The sequence below is a fragment of the Jaculus jaculus genome, chromosome 6, assembly GCF_020740685.1.
Source record: "Jaculus jaculus isolate mJacJac1 chromosome 6, mJacJac1.mat.Y.cur, whole genome shotgun sequence".
Lineage (NCBI taxonomy): Eukaryota > Metazoa > Chordata > Mammalia > Rodentia > Dipodidae > Jaculus > Jaculus jaculus.
Window position 1 is genome coordinate 31,821,587 of NC_059107.1, and position 17,424 is coordinate 31,839,010.

The 17,424-nt window shown below is 54.0% G+C and overlaps 1 protein-coding gene across 1 annotated transcript in view; it reads left to right on the forward strand.

Moving 5' to 3' along the window:
* The first annotated feature begins 8,561 nt into the window (after window positions 1–8,561).
* The window catches only part of Unc5a (unc-5 netrin receptor A), a 72,923-nt gene continuing 64,060 nt past the window's right edge, over window positions 8,562–17,424 (forward strand). Inside the window, 1 exon segment of the mRNA XM_004665042.2 lies at window positions 8,562–8,793. Coding sequence (XP_004665099.1) covers window positions 8,724–8,793 — 70 coding nt within the window. The 5' untranslated portion in view covers window positions 8,562–8,723.

Sequence of the window (17,424 nt, forward strand, 5' to 3'; positions counted from 1 at the left end):
GAAGCCCAGCAGGAAGTTGTCAAGGACCTGGTAGCAAAATCAATCCAAACGGAGAAGCCATCCCTGGCCCTGCCCCCTTTGGATGTCCAAGAAAAGCAGAGCCATTGGAGGACTGGAGCTGTGCCAAGCCTCAGCTTTGAGTATCTGAGAGATCAGAACACAGGGAACAAACTGATGTGGTGTGGGCAGTGCTCCAGTGTGAGGCTACTGGGGGCAGAGAAGAGTCTGGAATGGGAGGGCAGAGGTAGGGAAGAGCAGGTAGGCTGGACTGGATGCAGAGGTGTCTCCATGTGAATATGACAGCATGCCAGAGAAGCATGGTGTGAGTGTGAATGAAAGATGGAGGTGGAAAAGAGCAGGAAGGAGGGATGCTCCCGTCTGCGGAGCAGTGAGAAAGGGCATCCTTCTCCTCTCAAGCTTTTAAGGCATCAGAGCACCTTGCTAATTGTTCATCTCCCAGAGATGCTAATGAAATTATCTCTATAAAATGCTCATCAGGTTATCTGCAGAGGGCATGGTGCCAGGCTTCTGCTTGGTCCAATCCCCCCACACACACTTCCTGTCAATTTTCCACCCCCTCCTTTTTGCATATGCCCTCAGCATGGAGCGGCTCACCTCTAAATCTGAAAGTGTCCAGTGGGGAAACTAGGAATGAGGGCCCTGTAACTAGGGAAACCTCAGAGACCGAAATGTCACGGCGCTTGTGGAGGTTGTTTCTGCGTGCATGTGTATGTGTGCATGTGTGTGAGCGCATGTGTGTGTGTGCGACATAGCATGTACATTGTGGAAGGATGTGCCTCTAATAAAACCATTTGTTAGACTGAAGACTTCATTCACTTGGCAAACATTTCTGGAGCAGCTTTGAGGTTTAAATCTTTGTCTTAACCCTTCCCAGCTGAGCGATATTAAGCAAGTTAAAGCTGTTCTCTGTGCTTTGGTTTCTACATCTACACAACGGGAATGGTGTATTTATAACGGGCAAGGGGTTGTAAGAATTGAAAGGGAGAAACCAGGCAAGGGGTTAAGAGTCATGCCCTGGGCAACAGTGAGTTCTCAAGCACACTTGACGCTGTCCTTGGTACTGAAATCTCCAAGGTCGGGACAAAGTGGAGGATGGGTGCCTGGATAGCCTGTGCAGGGAGTGGGAGGAAAGACATGAGAGTGTTTGCATGGACACGTCACAAGGCGCATGTGTATCCGTGTTATGTTGACTTGCTCAGAATGGCAAGATGTGAGATGCGTGTGAGAAATACATTTGTGTCTAATGTAAAGACTGAGTGCTGGTGTGTGTGTGTGTGTGTGTGTGTGTGTGTGTGTGTGTGTGTGTACCAGATACTTCTGTGGGTCCTTTGAATGGGTTGTTTTCAGTTCTCACTTCCCTCTTAACCTTCAGCGCTCTTCTATTCTCTTATGACCTGGATTTCACCCCACTCTCAAAACTAAAAGGATGGGCTGGGAGAGATGGCCCAGTGGCTAAAAGTTCTTGCCTACAAAGCCTGATGGCCTCGGTTCAATTCCCCAGTACCCACATGGAGCCAGATGCACAAAGTGGCACATGTGTCTGGAGCTCTATTAGCAGTGGCAGGAGGCCCTGGTGTGCCCATTCTTTTTTTCTCTCTCTCTCCCCTTGCAAATAGATAATAAATAAAATATTTATTATGTTCTTATATTTTTATTTATTTATTTGAGATAAGGAAAGAAGTAGAGAGAAAGAGAGAGAATGGGCATGGTAGGGCTTCCAACCACTGCAAACAAACTCCAGATGCATGTGCCACCTTGTGTATATGGCTTCCATGGGTACTGGGGAATCAAACTGCAGCAAGTGCCTTAACTGCTAAGCCATCTCCCCAGCCCAAAATATTTTAAAAAATAAAAAACTAGAAGAATATTGGTGTGTCTCCCACAGGATACAATGGGGCCTCATAAGCAGCATAGTGAAAAACAGTTGCTTTTTAAAAAAAAATTTTATTAGCGTTTTCCAAGATTATAAAAAAATATCCCATGTTAATTCCCTCCCAACAGTTGCTTTTTTAAGACAAGCTTTCATTATGTATCCCAGGTTGGCTCCAAGGTCACTATGTTGTCCAGGCTGGCCTCAAGCTAGTGAGGACCCTCCAGACTCAGCACCTTCAGTGATAGGATTACAGGCATGAGCCACCATGCCCAGCTTTGAATATGTTTTTAATACGTTTTAATTTTATTTGCAAGCTGAGAGAGACAGGGTGAGAGAATGAGAGCTAGAGAGAAGCCTAAGGACCCAGGTTCGGTTCCCCAGTACCCACATAAGTCACATGCACAGGGTGGTGTATACATGCATCTAGAGCTTGTTTGCAGTGGCTGGAGACCCTAGCATGCCCGTTCTCTCTCTCTCTCTCTCTCTCTCTCCCTGCATCTCTCTATCTCTTAAGTACATAAACAAAGTTTTTAAAAAGAGAGATTGAGAGAGGGAGTAATGGGCACACTAGGACCTCTTGCCTTTTATTGCAAACAAACTCCAGATGCATGTGCAACTTAATGCACATGCTGTATGTGGGTACTGAGAAAATCAAACCCAGGTCATCAGGCTCTGCAAGCAAGTGTCTTTAACTGCTGAACTGTCTCCTGAGCCCTTAGAATATATTTTTACAAATGGCAAATAAATATTTTTGATCAGGGTCTTATGTACCCCAGACTCGTAAACTTACTGTGTAGCTGAGGACGATCTTGAATTTCTGATCCTTCTGCCTGTAATTCCAGCATGCTGGAATTACAGAGGTGTGTGCCATCACACCCAGTTTATGCAGTTCTGGGAATCAAACCCACTCTACCAGCTGAGCTACAGCCTTCACTCCTAGCGCAACTCTGCGTTACTCTTCCAAAAGCAAATGATCTTACGCAACAAAAAAGGGAACAGAGCTGGGTGCAGTGGCACATGCCTTTAATCACAGCACTCAGGAGGCAGATTTAGGTGGATCACCATGAGTTTGAGGCCACCCTGAGACTATAGGTCAGCCTTGACTAGAGTAAAACTCTACCTCAAGAAAACCAAAAACAGGGAAAAAGGAGGGGGGGCAGAGAACAGAAAGATCCAGAGATACACCTAGTGGCTTCAGAAGCAGCTGGAGTCAGGGTTTGTCTCAGGCTTGGCTTCCCTGCCTACACTTCAGGTTCAGGCATGGGGTGTATGCACCAAGACCAGACCATTTCTCTCCTGTTTCAAGTTAAGCAAGAAATTATCATCCTTTCACTCTCTTTGTAGATTATATATATTTATTTATTTGCAGAGAGAGAATGAGAATTGGTGCACCAGGGCCTCCATCCACTGCATACAAACTCCAAATGCATGCTCCATTTTGTACATCTGGCTTTATGTGGGCACTGGGGAACTAAGTCCAGGTCTTTAGGCTTTGCAAGCCAAGTACCTTGACTGCTGAGCCATCTTTCCAGCCCTTCATTCTGTCTTTAATTGCAACAGAAGTTCTAGAAATGAACCTCAGTGGACTGTGTTGTGTTATACGCCCATCTCTGAGTCACTGTGGTCAGGGAAGCACACATGCTGACTGGCCAGGCTGAAGCATGCACCATCTTTTGGAAGTGGGGTGTGTAGACCACAGGAAGCTTATGTGCTGAATGAAGAAGGGGTACTCCTTCAAATGATGCAAGAAATGCTCCCAGAAGACAGAAGCTAGACCCTGAGCCTTGGGTAAATCTGAGAGCTTAACCTGAGGCCGTCAACATGGGATCTCCAAGAAGTCCTTCCTATTGATTGAGTTATTGGCCTGGTGGGTCAGAGCCAAGTTGGAGGTTCATGTTCAAGACTCCAGAGGCTCTTTAGTTACTTTTGTGGGTACAACAGTGGAATGTGAGTTGAGTGACACTGAAGTCAGAGGCAAGGCTTTGGGACTGGGTGAAAGAAATTTAATATTTCCCCTGATGTGTAGCCTGCAAGGTAATTTGGGTTTTTTTTTTTTTTTTTGAGATAGGCCTCACATAGCATCTCATCTCTTTACAAGGTAGTCTTTTTCAAAAAAAATATTTTATTTTTATTTAGTTATTTTATAGAAAGAAGGGTAGACACAAAGAGAGAGAGAGAGAATGGGTGCACCAGGTCCTCCAGCCACTGGAAACGAACTCCAGACATGTGTGCCCCCTTGGGCATCTGGCTTACGTGGATCCTGGGGAATTAAACCTGAGTCCTTTGGCTTTGTAGGCAAATGCCTTAACCGCTAAGCCATCCCTCCAGCCCTACATGGTGGTCTTGAGTGGAGAGCTGCTCAGCTCTGTCCTTCCTCCTGCGTTCAGTAGTCTCCTCAGTAAGGACTTGGTTGAAAGTCTAGGTAACTTCCCAATCTCATCTGGGAAGCAGAAGAAAATAGCAAAGGACTCTGCCTAACAGCACCCACACCCCAAGAGAGTTCCATCTGGGAAAGGAGGATCAGAGGCAACAGTATGGAACAGAAACAGGTTGAATTTAAGGCTCGCATCTAACCACAAGAAACCAGCCACCCAACGGGAGATGATAGAGGCACAGTTATTGGCAGCACTTATGGCAAAGGCCAGGGGCACTGGTGCTCAAAGTGACACGGGTCTGACTGTCAGACCACTCTGGCAGAAACAGCTGGCAGAGGACTGTGGCGGCGGTAGGGGACTTAGTAATAGCAGATATCTAAACACTCCCAGAAAAACACAATGAATCAGAAGCAGGGTGGGGTAGCGCCTAGAGATTTGTTCTTTGTTCAGCGTCATAGGCACGTCAGTGCATCACCACAGAAAGGATGGCCTTGCCACAGGTGCCAAGTTCCCCATCCAGTATTAGGCATCAGAAATGCCATGTTCCTGGCCAACAGCTGATTGGGAACCTGCTGTGCATCAGGCCACATGGGCAGGAGATATGTTGACGCCCTGCAGGAGATGTCTTCAGAGGAGTGGCCTTGCAGTGGGATGGGGTAGGGGCAGGCATCCAGGTGACGAGGCCAGGAACCTAGAGAACCTGCTGCCTGACCAGCAAGCAAGGAAGAAAGAAAATGTTTGGTTTGGAGAAGAAAGAATTCAAGTTAGATTCAGACTTCATCTTCTGAAAGGCAGTCATGGTGTGGCCCCAGACAGTGAAAGCAATGATGGACATATGTTTGCTCCCTAGAAAGGTTGTGGATGAAATCTGTGTCCCATCCCGGAACTATTGCAAAAGGGGCTATGAGAGGGTCCCACCTGGCTCTTGAGTCTCTGGCTTCTGTGAGGGCAGAGTCACAGTAAGGGCCCGCGTCTGAGAAGACTGGAAGGTAGAGGAGGGTGATGTCAGGAGCCCTCCTCCCATGTGGCCATCCCATCTGAGAGTGAGGCAAGCCCTTCTCTGGTAGCCCTCTGGCCTGGACTTGGAAGCAGATGACAAGCCATCCACTCTCTGCAAGGCCATCCTTTCTCCCTCTCCTGGCATGCCCAAGTGCCACTTAGAAGGGGACAGCTGAGTTGAGGCCTCAGTGACTAAAAGGAACATGTCACGTAAAAGGCTGAAGACAAAGTGTTCTAGGGAGAAAAGTAAATGGGAAGTCTTGGAGGTGGGGAAGAGGCTGGGGGCTGGGGGCACAGGCTAAGCCAAGCTTTAGAGGTAACAGGAGTCAGATGGCATTGAGCCTGCAGGCTGTGTGAGTCATTAATTGCTGCCAAACATTTCAGCGCTACCTTTTAGGCTCTCTTGGAGAGGGGTTATGGAGCCAATTTTGGGCAATGGATTGTGGGTAGAATGACACATTTCATTTCTGGGCTAAACCATTGATTGCTGGCAGGTATACCTCTAGAGTTCCCTTTTCCTCTGCCTCTGTGGCCAATCATGTTCCAGAAAGTGGCTGCTGGCAGCCAGGGTCTTGGAGTGAGGAGGAGCTGGAGAGGTAGATCCATGATGGACAAATGAGAAATAAACTTTTGTGGATGTAAGCCATGAAACTTCGGGGACTATATGTTACCATGACAAAAACCTATTCTATCCTGACTGCTATGCACAGCATCTATTGTGGATGAAAATAGAGGGGTAGAGAGTTGAGCAGAGGAGGAACAAAGACGTCCTGTATCCCCAGGTTTTTGTTCATTTGTTTGTTTGTTTTGAGGTAGGGTTTCACTCTAGCCCAGGCTGACCTGGAATTCACTGTATAGTCTCAGTGTGGCCTCGAACTCATGGTGATCCTCCTACCTCTGCTCCCCAAGTGCTGGGATTAAAGGCATGTGCCACCATGACTGGCCTGTCTCCCGTTTTATTCCCAAATTTTAATCCCAGAATAGAAGGTGCATGAGGGAGGAAATGGAAGGAGCTGGGTACTGGGAATAAACTTCCCAGAGACACTTCTCAGCCAGCTCAGCAACTGAAGGATAAGGTTAGACAAGGCACTTGCCTTCCCCAGGCCTCAGCTACCTTATCGGTATAATGGGAATAATGTTAATTTAACAGTACCACATGTGCTGACCAAATCAAATTACAAATGCAGATAAGAACATATCGAGCAAACCATATTACAGTACTAGCTCCCAGTCTCCATCCACCTGTCTCCACTGTTTTAAGTCTCAGGTCCTCACCATTTCCACCGCACTGTGGACCCCAACTTCAAGTCTTGCCACTGTCTTACTCCTCCTCCACACCTCTTTCTGGCAGAGCGTAGGGAGAGTTTAAGCTATCAATGGGAACAGCCTGGGAACACACTGCTTTTACTACCATGAATATGTGCACAAGGATCCAAGCATTCACACACACTCCAATGCACTCCAGGCCATTGGGTGTGTCAGCCCTTCCCCACAAAACACACACACAGAGAAGGGGTGGGAGAGATAGTTCAAAACGCAAAAGCAAGGGAGGGGGTAATAATCTGTATCTGGATAACTAGAGTTTACAGATATATATATATATATATATATATATATATATATGTTAAAATCAGGAGATTTCCTAGGCGATCGCTTCTATTGCAGATTTGGAAAATAGAGCCATTTTGGGTCACCCTCCCCCTAGCTCACACACAACTATCACTTGGAGCAGAAGAGCCAGCTGCCCTCACAGACCTTTCAGATGGGATCTTGTGCTCTGTGCCCTGTGCCTGTCTGGTACTGAGGCCCAAGATCTGTAGGAACACATCTGGAGCTTTTGCTAAGATTCTTTTTTTAGTAGAGTGCAGGGAAAGAGAAAAAAAAAGCAAAATATTTCTCATAACCTTTCTCTGTCAGAAAGTGGGAAACAAAAGACAGACCAAGAGAGGGCCTCGTGTCTCAAGAAATACAGGAGAGCTTATATCTCTTTGTGAAATCCAAGGCATTATATGGCCTCGCCTGCAGCACCAATTTATATTATCGACCGGCCCTGATGGTTTGAGTTTGACACCGTCTTCACCCTTCCTCACCTCCGTTCCTGACCCAGAGTAGGACTCATCTCCATCACTCGCCCCCCCCCCCCACTGCGTTTGTCATTTCCCTTCTCTTTCAAGACAATTCTCTGTTTATTTAAACCCGCGCAGAGAATGGGTGCGGGATGAGAGGGGTAACAGCAGACTCCAGCAGCGGTCACTGCTGGAGACACCGGGAGACAACGTGACTTGCCCAAGGTCACAGAGCCAGAAGCCAGAGGCGAGTGTACCCTCCTACCTCAGGACTTTCTAGCTCCCAAAGCCTCGTTTCTTTCAGCATCACACCCACGTCTCAAGCGCATTCGGGGGCGCAAACAACACGTGCCTTGTAGGTTGCGCTGCGCCCTGCACGGTGAACCGCGCCGTGGGGTTAAGGAGAGCCGGGGTCACCCTGTGACGCGTACCCCTGGAGTCTACCAGCCTGTGTGGTTGGGACTGCTAATGACTCGGAGTCGAGCCTGTCCATCAGTGGGGCGGGAAGGGAGGGTAGGGAATGGGCATCTTGCGCGCAGACCAGGGTCCCGAAGCTCTCCTGCAGTACCCCATCCCCGGCCACCGACTGGCCGCGTACCGCTGCGCGCTGATGACCTGGGAGCGCGGTACCGGCACGGAGGTGGGGTTGGGGGTTGGGGTGCGGGCAGAGGACTGCAGCGGAACCCGCCCGGGGCGCTCCAGCCCCGGGGCCGCTCTCCGCAGGCTGGCGCCGCGCCGGGGTCGCCGCAGCCCGGAGCCCCTCCCGGGCCACCTGTGCGCCGACTGGCGGGCGGAGGAGAGCCCGGATCCGGAGAACCAATCCACTCCGGGTTCCAGACTCATGTTCCAGTCCCTGGAGACCGCGAGGGGCGGTGGGAGGGCGTCCCCCGCCCACTGACCCGGCCCCTCCCTAGGGGAACCTCAGGCTTCGCCCGCAGGAATCCCCAGTGCTGGGGAGGGGGGAGTGGCCCCCACGAGGGGCGGTGGGGACGGCCGGGCCCCTCCTCCCTTCCCCCCGCCCCACCCCGCCGCCGCCCCGCTCCGTGGTTCCAGTCCGGGTTTTGCGACGACCGCCGGCCCGCTCCCCGCGGCTCGCGCGGCGGCGGCGGCGGCGGCGGCGGCGGCGGCGGCGGCGGCGGCGGCTGGCTCCGTGCGCGGCGCGGCGCGGCTGGCGCTGCTGCGCTCCGCCCCGGCTGCATTGCTGCGCTCCCGGTGCCCAGGGGAGCCACGCGCCGTGTGCGCACCGCAGCCGGCCGCCCGGAGGCAGCTCAGTCCTCTGGCATGGGCCCCGGGGGCGCCCCGAGGTGGGGCTCTGGGCTGAGGAGCTAAAAGCCTCTCTCCCGCCCGCGGGGCCCCGTGTCCAGCCCGTCCGCACGCCCGTCCGTGGCCATGGCCGTCCGGCCCGGCCTGTGGCTAGCGCTCCTGGACATAGTCCTCGCCGCCTGGTTTCGTGGTTCGGGTGAGTCACGCCGCGCGCGTTCTGGAGAGGCTTGCGGGAGTCCGTGCGCGCGAACGCTCGGATGGAGGGCGGTGGGGAAAGGGGGGGGGGTCCCTGACCCGCGCGGCCGGACCGATTGGGAGCCCCCCGGAGGCCAAACTTTGAGAGGCAGGACGCGGGGGCCGCCTCTCGCTGCTGCGCAGCATCCCGGGGCGCTCTCCCGGAAGCCTGGGTTCTGCCAAGTGCAGGAGCAGCTGTCAGCGCACGGGGTTGCCTAGTGTAGACGCCCCACGCCTCCGGGTGGGGGAAGTTTGCTGGTGACACGGCCCCGGAGCGAGATTGGGTGGATGGGGTGGGGTGTGTGTGTGTGAGGGGGTCAACCCTGGAAAGACAGACTTCCAAAAGGCTGAAAGATTTGCCCAGTGGCCAGAAAAATGGGCTGAGGAGGGTTTAAGATGCCTTTTCCTGGTAGCATCTGCCCCAAACAGCCACTCCACAATTTCCCAGCCTGGCACCCAGCCTCTGCCCACGTCCAGAACACAGTGTCCTCCTCTGTCCCCGCTACACACGCTTGCACACGCACACACTCAGGCGTGGAGGCGCATCCGGCTGCCCCCGGCGCATGCAGCCTGCAGCCAAAGCGCGGGAGCCCCTCCGTCGGGTCTTTGGCTTTTGGCTTGAGGAGATGGCGGGGCTCAGAGTTGTTCGCTGTTGGCCCGTGCTGCTCCTCGCGGAAACTCCGTAGCCCTTCTTTCCTCCTGCATGTCCTACTGGCCGCCCTAAGCTGCACCCTCATAACTCAGCCCTTAGCCCACCTCCTTTCCTTGGGTGAGCGAGCTTGCGGGAAGTTCTGCATCCTTTGTTTGATCCTTCAGCCTTCACCTGGGCTGAGCTGAGGAGGTCTCCTAATCTCTGCACCCCCCCCCACCTCCCCGCCTAAGCACTTGGCAGGGCTGATCCTGTGTAAATGGGGGAGGGTCACTTATGTGACCAAGGGGGGCCATGGGGCTTGCCTTAGCAATTCTCCATTCTTGGTGACCTCAGAACCTGATGGGAGGGGGGGTGAGTGTTGCCCACCCTCCAGCACCCCCCCCCCCGTCCAGCTTGACCAGGCCACAGTTCACCTCAAAGGTGTAAGGCAGCTTTGGGATTTCTGAAGTGCCAACTCGGGTTGATGTGAGATCACTGAGTGAGAGCTCAGGGGCCAGCCTGAAGATTGAAGCTGATGGCTGATTCACTAAAGGATGTCTCTGCAGCGTGTCCTGCACAAGCCACTGCCTCGCTCACCTTCCCCATCCTGCCACTCAGTCCTCTTTCTACCCCAGCCCACCGGCTCCATCTCCCTTCTCTGTCACCACCCCCCCCCCAATTCTCACTTTAACAAACCCTTCTTCCACACTACCTCCCCATACCCATCTGGAGGCTGAGCTGCTGCCGGGTGTGTATTCACGTCACACACGTGTGTGTTAGGGGGTGTGTGTGCAGCTCCCCAGGTGAGCACTCAGGGTGTGAGTTGCACCACTGACCATGATCATGAGCTGGCTGTGCCAACACTTCTGCACACAGGGGGGGCGTGCTACCAGGTGCCAAGGAGGTGCCCAGGAAATGTTTACTGTTGGATGTGTGTGAAAGAGCTGTGTGGTCAGAGCTGCATGTTGCCACGTGAGCACGTGCCAGGACTGCGGGTTGACATGTGCCCTGGATGATGAGGCGGACTGGCTTGGCGTGTGTAGCCACTGGCATGTATGTGGTCAGATGAGTGTGTGTGTGTGTGTGTGTGTGTGTGTGTGTGACTGCTGGTGTGCTGCACGTGTGTGGCCATTGTATGCTACTGCACAGGTGAGACTTAAAGGTATGAATCACAGATTGGCAAATCAGGGCACTAAAGCCAGGAACAAGAGTTTAGGCTCCTCTGGAGGCTGTGGAGTTGGGGGGGGGGAGTTGCATTCCTTCTCCCTCACTGGCACGGCACCTGTTGGGACCTTCCCCGAGGTTGTCCAGGCCTGGCAGGTGGGCACTGGTGGTATAGGGCTGCCTGGAGAGGGCCTGCCTCTGGCACCAACTCTCAACCCCGTGGGAGGAGATGCCACAGGACATGTAGGGTGAAGTAGCCCTATTTCTTATATAGGCCCCCTCCTGCCTCCCCTACAGGCTCTGGGCATGTGTGGATGCCCAGGCAAGCTGGCCCTTTCATGACCCCAGCTCCTGCAACCGCCTATCAGTTCCTTGGCAACGGCAGCCAGTGAAAAATGTGTCTGTGAGTGGCTGAGGGAAGGATGGCCAGCCAGGCAGGCGGCAGGGGGCGCCGGGGGGCCAGCACTGCTGAACCACTGCAGCCTCCGCTCCCCAGGCCAAGCACCCACCCGCCGTCACCCAGGCACACACCACCACCTCACACAAAGCCATCCTTTAGCACAACCACACCTGGCCATATCTCCATCTGGGCTTGCACACGCAGGCATCCACCTATCTCACCAGATTTTCCCTTTTATATCCTGCCAGTCGCACAATTTTGCCACATATTCCTCCTCACATCTGGGGTCTTCCTGCCACAGAGACCACCCCCCCACACACACACACACACCTTCCTGGAGTGGAGAGGCATGGGGGACAGGCTCTCCTGGAAAGTGAAAGCTGGGAGGCACTAAACTCTGACATTTCCTATCCTGGCTCCAACAAATGGTCTTTGTTTCTCTTCCTCCGATCCCTGTCCTCATCCTCTGGCCTGGGCCCTCTGTCCCCTCCCACTCTAAGCTGGCATGACTGGGGAGGGCTTCATTATTCTAGAGCAAAGAGTGCTCTTTTTGCCTTTGATGTGCCCTAGGTGTGCCCCCCCACCAACCGCCAGGAGAGGGCTGGACCCTCTCACTGGCCCATCTGCTCCCTGCTTGCCCATGTTGGGAAGGGCTTCTCTCACAAACCCAGGGTTGGTATTGATCCAGATGCCAAAACCCCAACCCAGGCCTTGGACCAGCTACCTCTGTGTCTTGTCTCACATGGGCTTCTTCCTGCCTGCTGCTGTTCTGAGTCTCCGGCCTCCAGGCTTGAGCCATGTGCTCTGGGCTTAGGGCGCCTCTTTCTTCAGGTGAAAACTCCAAGGCTGGCTTAACTGCTGCCTGGGAACCTGTTCTGTATAAACACATGAGTGGCCTGCTCGTTCCAAGCCACTGGCCCCTCTTCCTAGGGGCCCTGCCTGCCACCCCCATGCCCCTCCCCTCACCAGGCCGGGGCTAGGAACTTTAAGCGTACCCCTTGGCTCTCTCTTCTCCTTCACGCTTCACATCTAATCTGTCACCAAGCCCTCTAGCTCAGTCCTCCTTGTGACATTGTCCTGTGTCCCTCATTTCCTTCACCCGCCCCCTCCCCTAGTGCCTTTGTCCCTTGGCTGTCTGACCTGGACCACCATGGTAGCTGTCCCACTCATGCCCGCCGGTGCCTCCTCCTCACAGACGCCTCGCAGTCCCCTGGCGTCCAAGCTGCTCCTGGGTGGTGCACTGCCTGACTAGCTTTGTTTCCAGACTCGCAGGTGCCACCTGGTTCTGCCAGCATGCTCCCCACCTGGCACCCCAGCTCCCTTGGCTCTACCTGGCCCCAGACCACCCTCCCCCCCATTTATAGCTGCCAGTCTGTCTGCCTGGGGTCCCCAGCCTCTCCCTAAAGGGCTTCCCCAACACTTGCTCTGTGGGGCCCTGGCACAGGGATGTGCTTTGGGTGGGCTAAAGGGCAGAGGTGCGATCCCCTGGCCCAGGGGCAGTTGCCAGAAACCCCCCCAGCTCAGACCCCTGCTCCTCCAGTGCTTCCCATGAGTATTGCCATTGCCTGTGGCACTGTGACCCTGTTCTCAGGACGTGACATGCTCCCAGCCACAGCCAGTGCTTTCCCTCCTTGCCTTGGATGGAATTTAGGCTTGTTGGCCAAGCAAGGAGGGCTACTTTGGCCAGAGAAGAGGAGAGAAATTTGTTCCGTTCCCCCTCCCACACCAGTATCCATGAACAGTGACTGTCTCCTCTGAGGAGGCTGGAAATGCTTCCCTGTCCCCTCCCTCGCCCACACCTTGTCCAGGGTGGGGACTGGGAAGGCCAGGCCACTTTTGGGAGCCGGTACTGGATCTGGCCACACATACACACAGACAGCTTACGTGTGTGTGTGTGTGTGTGTGTGTGTGTGTGTGTGTGTGTTTATGAGCCTCTCATACAAGTAGTGTTCCCATGTCTGTGGATTTTACTCACCCTGTCGCCGTCCTGGCATAAATTTCCCTAGAGTCAGTGTTTTCTTATTTAAAAAGATGACACCAAGATCTGCACTGTTGTGCACATTTCCTGGGTGGGGCCGGCCCCTGAAGTTGGGCCCCTGGACCCTGGTAACCCTCACTACCCAGATGGGAGCTGAGCATTCTACATTCAGTCCCACTAGCCCCTCTTCCTCCCGCGTGCTCCCGCTGAAGGGTCCTTCTGCTTTGGGGGAGCCCTGGCCTCCTCTTACTATGAGGTTAGAATGGGCATGGCAGGGGCGATGCTGGCTAAGAATTTAAAGGCATGTGTCCTCAGACAAGTAACTTTTACTCCCCAGCCTGTGTCCACATCTGTAGAATGGGGTCTTGAGTTTGATTCCTGAGTTACAGGCATGAACTGACAAGACAGCAGTACCCAGAGCAGACTGCAGCCTGTAGGAGGCGCTCGTGCCTTGCTGTCTCTTACCTCCATTTTCCCTGGTATTGGAAGTGATGAGTGAGGACAGAGCTGGGTTTTAAGTTGCACGGAAGTCAAAGTCAGACATAGGAGAGAACAACTGTACTGCTCTGATTCTAGCCCAGAAACTCTAGGGAGGAAGATAAGGGGGCTTTAATATGACAATACACACACACACACCACTTCTGCTAGGTCTTGGGTCAATTCTTCAGGTCCAAAGGACATTATTTTAAAATATTTTCTTTTAAAGCTTTTATTTTGAGAGAGAGAGAAAGACGTAGAGAGAGAGGCGGGGGGAGGGGGCAGAGAATATGGGTGTGCCAGGTCCTTCAGCTGCTGCAAATGAACTCCAAATGTTGTGCTCATGTACGAAATTTCGCCTTTGTGTCATTGTGCGTCTGACTTACGTAGGACCTGGAGATGGGAACATGAGTCCTTGGGCTTCACAGGGAAGGGTCTTGACTACTAAGCCATCTCTCCAGCCCAGAATACTTTATTTACTTTATTTGCAAGCACAGAGAGAGAGGGGGGAGGGAGGGAGAATGGGTGTGTGCCAGGGCCTCTAGCTGCTGCAAATGAACTCCAGACGCACGCACCACTTTGTGCATCTAAGGAATCAAACACAGGTCTTAGGCTTTTCAGGCAAGCATCTTAACTGCTGAGCCATCTCTCCAACCCTCAGATGGCATTTTTGAAAGCTCGTGCCATCTCCATTTGGGTTCAACTTACCATGGGGTGGTGTGTAGACATTCAGCACTGACACACAGGATGTGGTAGCAGAGCCCAGGTAGAAATGAATTCCAGTCTTGGCTCCATGCTATTTGACTGCTGTGTGATTTTAGACAAGTCAAAACCTGTCTGGGCTGCTTGCCTGTTTGTGTACTAAAGGATTGAACTTGATGACTCTATTGGGGCAGAGGCTGGTGTCCAGGGAGGTGCCTCTGGAACCTAATGGACTCAGCACTCAGGCTCCCCCAGGAACTGCTCACACCTGCCAAAGACACCAACAGGTCCTGGCAAGGACTGTCTGCATTGCTTGGGAGCCAGGTGGCTGCTGGGACAGAGCCAAAGGTAGCTGTGAGGCAGACTGTGAGTCCTGGTCCCCAAGCCAAGTAGCTGGGTCCTACTTCAGCTGGGTCCTACTTCACCCCCAGTGACAGAAGCAGGCCTTCTTGGGGTCCAGAGAAAGTCAGGATACCAGTGCCCAAGACCTACCTTTTTCCTAGACACTCATATCAGGAGGTCACAGTCAGCTTTTGGCCACAGAGCCATATACTCCCAGTAGGTGGAGAAGGTGTAAGATGAGGGCAATGGCAAGTCTCTGGGGGCTGAGTTTGGATCAAGACTAGGACCAGGGTGAGGCAGGGGGTTGCTTAGGGTGCAGCTGGGAACGGTCAAGTACACAGCCATCTACTGAGAGTGAGAGCCTCCTGACCTGAACTGGCACCTGCCACACCTCTTCTAGTTCTAGATCCAGCTCCTCCTCACACCGCTTCATGTTCTATGCCTATAAAACTACAACTCGGGCTAGAGAGATGCCTTAGAAGTTAAGGCACTCACCTGAAAAGCCTAAGGACCCAGGTTCGATTCCCCCAGTACCCACATTAAGCCAGATGCAAAAGGTGGCACACACATCTGGAGTGTGTTTGCAGTGGCTGGAAGTGGCTGGAAGACCCTGGTGTACCCATTCTCTCTCCCTCTCAAATAAATAAAATTTAAAATTAAGGAAAAACTAGAACTCACTCATAAAGAGCTCATCTCACTGGCATTGAACCAGGGCCGGGTAGGCACTCAATATAACTGTAAACTGTTGATAGGGCAGTATATAGAGCAAAGGGCACTGTTCCAGCCTCTCCTGTGGAAAGTTCAGGAGTCTGGCTAAGAAAAGGTGCAGTTGGGGGACTAGGTCGGAGTGGCCTATGGTAAGGCTCCCATCTTGGGTTGGGGGACTGGTTGGGCTTTTTTAAAATCTGTCCCTTGGATGCCAAGGGCAGGACATATAAAAGTCTCTTTTCCCCACCCCAGGTGTGCCTGTTGACCAGCCCACCCTAGTCCTCTTTGAGATTGGAGGCCCCTCGGGGAGACTCGCTGGAATGGCAGCTGCTCCCCACAGACCACCACCCAGGGGAATCTTTTAAGGTCCATTTTTGGTAGGGGAGACCTTGAGAATCCTTTCGCTTAGCTAAACCACGGTGAAAGCACCAGGTCATGCCAGCCATCACTCTTGACTAGTGGGCTCCCCTAGAGCCAGGCCCCTCCTCACGCCTGGATGTCACCATTGTGTCCATCTGGAAGGCTGAGGGTCACCTTGAGCTTCAGGCAGACACGTGGCAGAGATCTGGGGATGAGGGTGAACGGAGTTTCGGTCTAGATAGATGCACCTGAGAGACAGCTAAGAGGCCTTAGGGAGAGAGCTCCCCATCCTGTATCCGACCTACATCCCAAAGCTCTCCCCAAGTCAGGATGGCTAGGACCATCTGTGGAACCATCCGTGCCCGCCCCCCCCCCAACACACACACCTTATCAAGTCTATTCCAGGAGCTTGCAAAGGGATAGAACTCTGAATGAGACTTCACACACACACACACACACACACACACACACACCCAACTTCCCAAATGGGGCAGGGCTCGATGGAGCCGAGGGTCTGCAGGTCTTCCCCGGCGTCCGCAGCGATCCGAGGCGCCAGGCACGGGTCGGTAGGCGTGCCTCCTTAGCGCCCTCGGCCGGCGGGACCGGTCCGCAGCCTCCCCACCTGGTTGTCGGGGTAGCCTGGAGGGCGGAGTCCCGCCCGCCAGCAAGGGGCGCGGGGCATTTGGGCGACGTTGGCGGGCAGTTGCGGGAGCCAATAGGAGCCCGAGCCTGGGGAGGGGGCGGGGACCGGCAATTAGCCGCGGGCGCCGCCCGGGCGGGTGGAGGTGCGTTCGCGCGCGCGCCGTGGGTCCGGGGAGACTTCCGGGCGGGCTGGAGCGCAGCGCCCCCGCGCGGCCGCCGGGGTCTCCATCCCCCCCCACCACCACCGGTGCGGGCTAATGATCGCCGCGGTGAGCTCGAGCGGCCGAACCCTGCAAGGGGCGGGATCCCTCCGCCCGCCGGCCCGCCCGCGGCCGCCCGCCGGATTATCGGCTCTTTGTTCGGGGCCTGTTAACAAGTTCCTGGCTGAGCGCTCGGCTGCCGCCCGGGGAGCCGCAGATCGGCGTCCTCCGCCCTCTAGTCTCCTTCCCAGTCGCAGACATTACCTCCCCACCCACCCAACTGCGGTCTCTGGAGATGTAGGGTGCTGGGGAGGTGGGGAGTGCTTGTGGTATGCGGGATTGTTCGAGACCCCGGGCTGATCTCGCTGCAGAAGGCAGGAGGGCTGGCCCCCCCCCTCCCCCGCCAGCCCCACACATTGACTGCGGGAGCATCTCCTCTAGGCTGGGCTCCAGGTGAATGCTCCCTGGCCGTCATTCCCAGGCCCCCATCCTAGTCAGTCTACTGGCGCCAATCGAGAACTTTGACACTCCAACTCAGAGAGATCTCTGGGGTGAGAAGAGGAGGGCCGACGTAGGCTGTTGCATCTTTGATTTTAATTATCTTGCTACTGGTGGTCGTTGTAATGGTGGCAGTGCTGGGCCTGGCCTGTATACATGGTCTGACCAAACCTCAAGAAAGCCCACGAGGCAGATGAAGTCAGTCCCTTTTATGAGATGAGCACACCCAAGAAACGGCAGAGCTGGGAGTCCACTACCGTGACCATCCTGTGCCACGGTTCCACTGGGCTCTGTTCTGCCAGGACCCTGACGCAATGGAAGGAAGCCAGAAGCCTTGGTTCTGTGTGGTCTCGGGCTAAATCACCACTACGTTTCTTATTCTTCTCAGTTCAGCTGGCTCAGTAATTCAGTTTCTTGTTACCTGATCCTACCTGATCTGTCCCTGCTTCCTAAATCTGGAAAGGGCTGTTGAGGCCACATGCCCCTCTAAG